Source organism: Diceros bicornis, chromosome 30 (assembly GCF_020826845.1).
Source record: "Diceros bicornis minor isolate mBicDic1 chromosome 30, mDicBic1.mat.cur, whole genome shotgun sequence".
Lineage (NCBI taxonomy): Eukaryota > Metazoa > Chordata > Mammalia > Perissodactyla > Rhinocerotidae > Diceros > Diceros bicornis.
Genome location: NC_080769.1, coordinates 10964088 through 10966579, shown reverse-complemented (window position 1 = coordinate 10966579; position 2492 = coordinate 10964088). Strand labels below are relative to the sequence as shown.

Below are 2492 nucleotides of genomic sequence, written 5' to 3'. Positions count from 1 at the left end.
GGATAATTTTGGGGGTACCTTGTCAGCACTTGATATGATAAGTGGTTTAAATCTCAAGTAAGAAATCTTAAGAATTTCTCAAGAAAGCTAACCAAACATGGAATTTGCTGCAGCATATAAGCAATAAAAATCTAAAATGAATCACTGAGGAGGTTTTTGAGGACAAACTACTACAGACAAATAAAAGTGAAGACATGGATGTTTTGGGAATTGATGAAATCAAGCATGTGTTTTAGGAGAGTGAAAGAACCAGGGGATTTAAATTCACAAAACTTACCTTTGGGTCCAACAATCTCCACTTTGTTCTAAGGCCCGTAACCAATAATGGAGAAGAGTCTGCTCAGCTGAGGAGACTTCCCAGGGCCCTCTTCACATCCTTGTTCCTCAGGCTGTAGATGAAGGGGTTCAGCATGGGGGTGACCACAGTGTACATCACTGAGGCGATCGAGCTTCTGTGGGAAGAATGGATCACAGCAGAACTGAGGTAGACTCCTAGGCCTGTCCCATAGAACAAGGAGACCACAGAAAGATGAGACCCACAGGTGGAAAATACTTTATATTTTCCTCCTGCAGAGGAAATTTTCATTATAGAGGAGAAAATCTGAGAGTAAGAGAAGAGGATTCCAGTGAAAGGAAAAACAACCACCACAGCAGTAAGCACATACATGATGATGTCATTGATGAGGGTATCAGAGCAGGCCATCTTGAGAACCTGAGCCAGTTCACAGAAGAAATGTGGAATTTCAGTGCCTATACAGAAGGTCAGCCTCCTCAACAGTAGAATATGAAGGAGGGAGACCCAGAAAATGATGAACCAAGACATCAGAACCAGGAAGACACAGAGGCGTGGGTCCATGATGACTGTGTAGTGCAGTGGGTGGCAGATGGCCACAAACCGGTCATATGCCATCACAGTCAGAAGGAAATTGTCCATTCCAAGAAAAATCATAAAAAAATACACCTGAGTGAGGCATCCTCTGTAGGAGATGTCTTTCCTCTGTGCCTGGATGTTCACTAGCATCTTTGGGATGGTGGTGGAGATGAAGCAGATGTCCACAAAGGACAGGTTGGAGAGGAAGAAGTACATGGGGGTGTGGAGGTGGGAGTCAGAGCTGATGGCGAGGATGATGAGCAGGTTCCCAAGCACGGTGACCAGGTACATCGACAAGAACACTCCAAAGAGCAGGGGCTGCAGTTCAGGATCCTCTGAGAGACCCAGGAGGAGGAATTCTGAGGCTTCTGTGTGGTTTCCAGCTTCCATGTGGCTTGTGTGTAAGAAAGCAAAAACGAAGTTCAATGAACATCCAACTGGCACCTCTGCTAGTCAGCACCTCTTGATTCCACCTTTAGGTGGACAAACTTCACCTTCTGTTGAGTCTTTTCAATGACAGTGATTCACTCAGTCAAGTTGTAGCCCAGTTCCATTTTAAATGTAATTATTTAGCCTTCTTAAAATTAAAATTTTCATTTCCTATTCACTGACTCTAATCGTATTTGAGGCTATGGGCATAAACCAATGTCTCTATGACACGACCCTTCCAATATAATTGACATTAAATGTATTTTCTTTAAAAAGCTCCATACTTCTTTCATTCTAATGGCTCTGTACTGGTTATGAAGATGTGGGCTCTATCTCAAACAACCTTAATTCTATGAGTTGATGTTTCCTATTGATGTCACAGTTAACACTAAAGTGCTTTATTTATTTTATTTCTAAAAATGTGGTTACTACCATTACTTTCTTTGAGGCTTAGAAATGCCTTTGTCTACAGTAAGATCTCAATAAATGATAGCTATTATTATCGGCATTAGTATGTTGCTTTTAAGACCATTATTTTTGATAATCGCTTTTGATATTTTTGATAACTCTCCCAAAGCACAGTATAGAGATGTGGCTTAGAAAATGGGATCTGGAGTCAGACTTCCTAGAATGGAATTTTGCTCCACCAACTTACGATTTGTGTGGCCTCGACAAAGTTATTTAATCTCTCCGAGCTGCAGAGACCTCATCTCTACAATGGGAGTAGTAAATATTCCCTGTGTTGTAAGACTGATAAGTGAATTAAATGAGATGATGCAAGTACTTTATCCTGCGTGGTTCCTGTGACATACAGTGGACACTTGATAAATGCGAGCTTCTGTTCTTCATGTCACAATAAATCTGTCTTGAATGGCTATCATTTACCAAGTTTCCTTTATACTTGGGCAGCCATTAGGATGAAATTCTGTTCATTATAAACACCACAGATCTGTTACTACCTTTTACTGCCATGCAGCACCTCTAATGAATGAAGATCCCTATGGATCCCTCTTTCAGAGACTGCCTGCCACGTGGATGCTTCCAAGAAGAGAGAAAAGCATGTGAACTACATAGATAAGAAAAGGGGGAAAATCACAAAATCATTAAAATAAAATCCAAGGCATGTTGGAGAGTGTGTGCTCATGTGTTCATGCTCAGACGTAGGGATGTATTATATTAACTATCAGTTAAT

General features: G+C 41.1%; 1 protein-coding gene across 1 annotated transcript; it reads right to left on the bottom strand.

Annotated features, from left to right (window-relative positions):
• Positions 1-340: 340 nt before the first annotated feature.
• LOC131394612 (olfactory receptor 7D4-like) lies at positions 341-1261 on the bottom strand. Its single transcript, XM_058526001.1, has one exon. The coding sequence runs from the start codon at positions 1259-1261 to the stop codon at positions 341-343; it is 921 nt and encodes a 306-aa protein (XP_058381984.1).
• Positions 1262-2492: the final 1231 nt, after the last annotated feature.

Bases quoted from the DNA above. Each gene is read 5' to 3' on its own strand.
- LOC131394612 (XM_058526001.1), bottom strand. From the start codon at position 1,261: ATGGAAGCTGGAAACCACACAGAAGCCTCAGAATTCCTCCTCCTGGGT.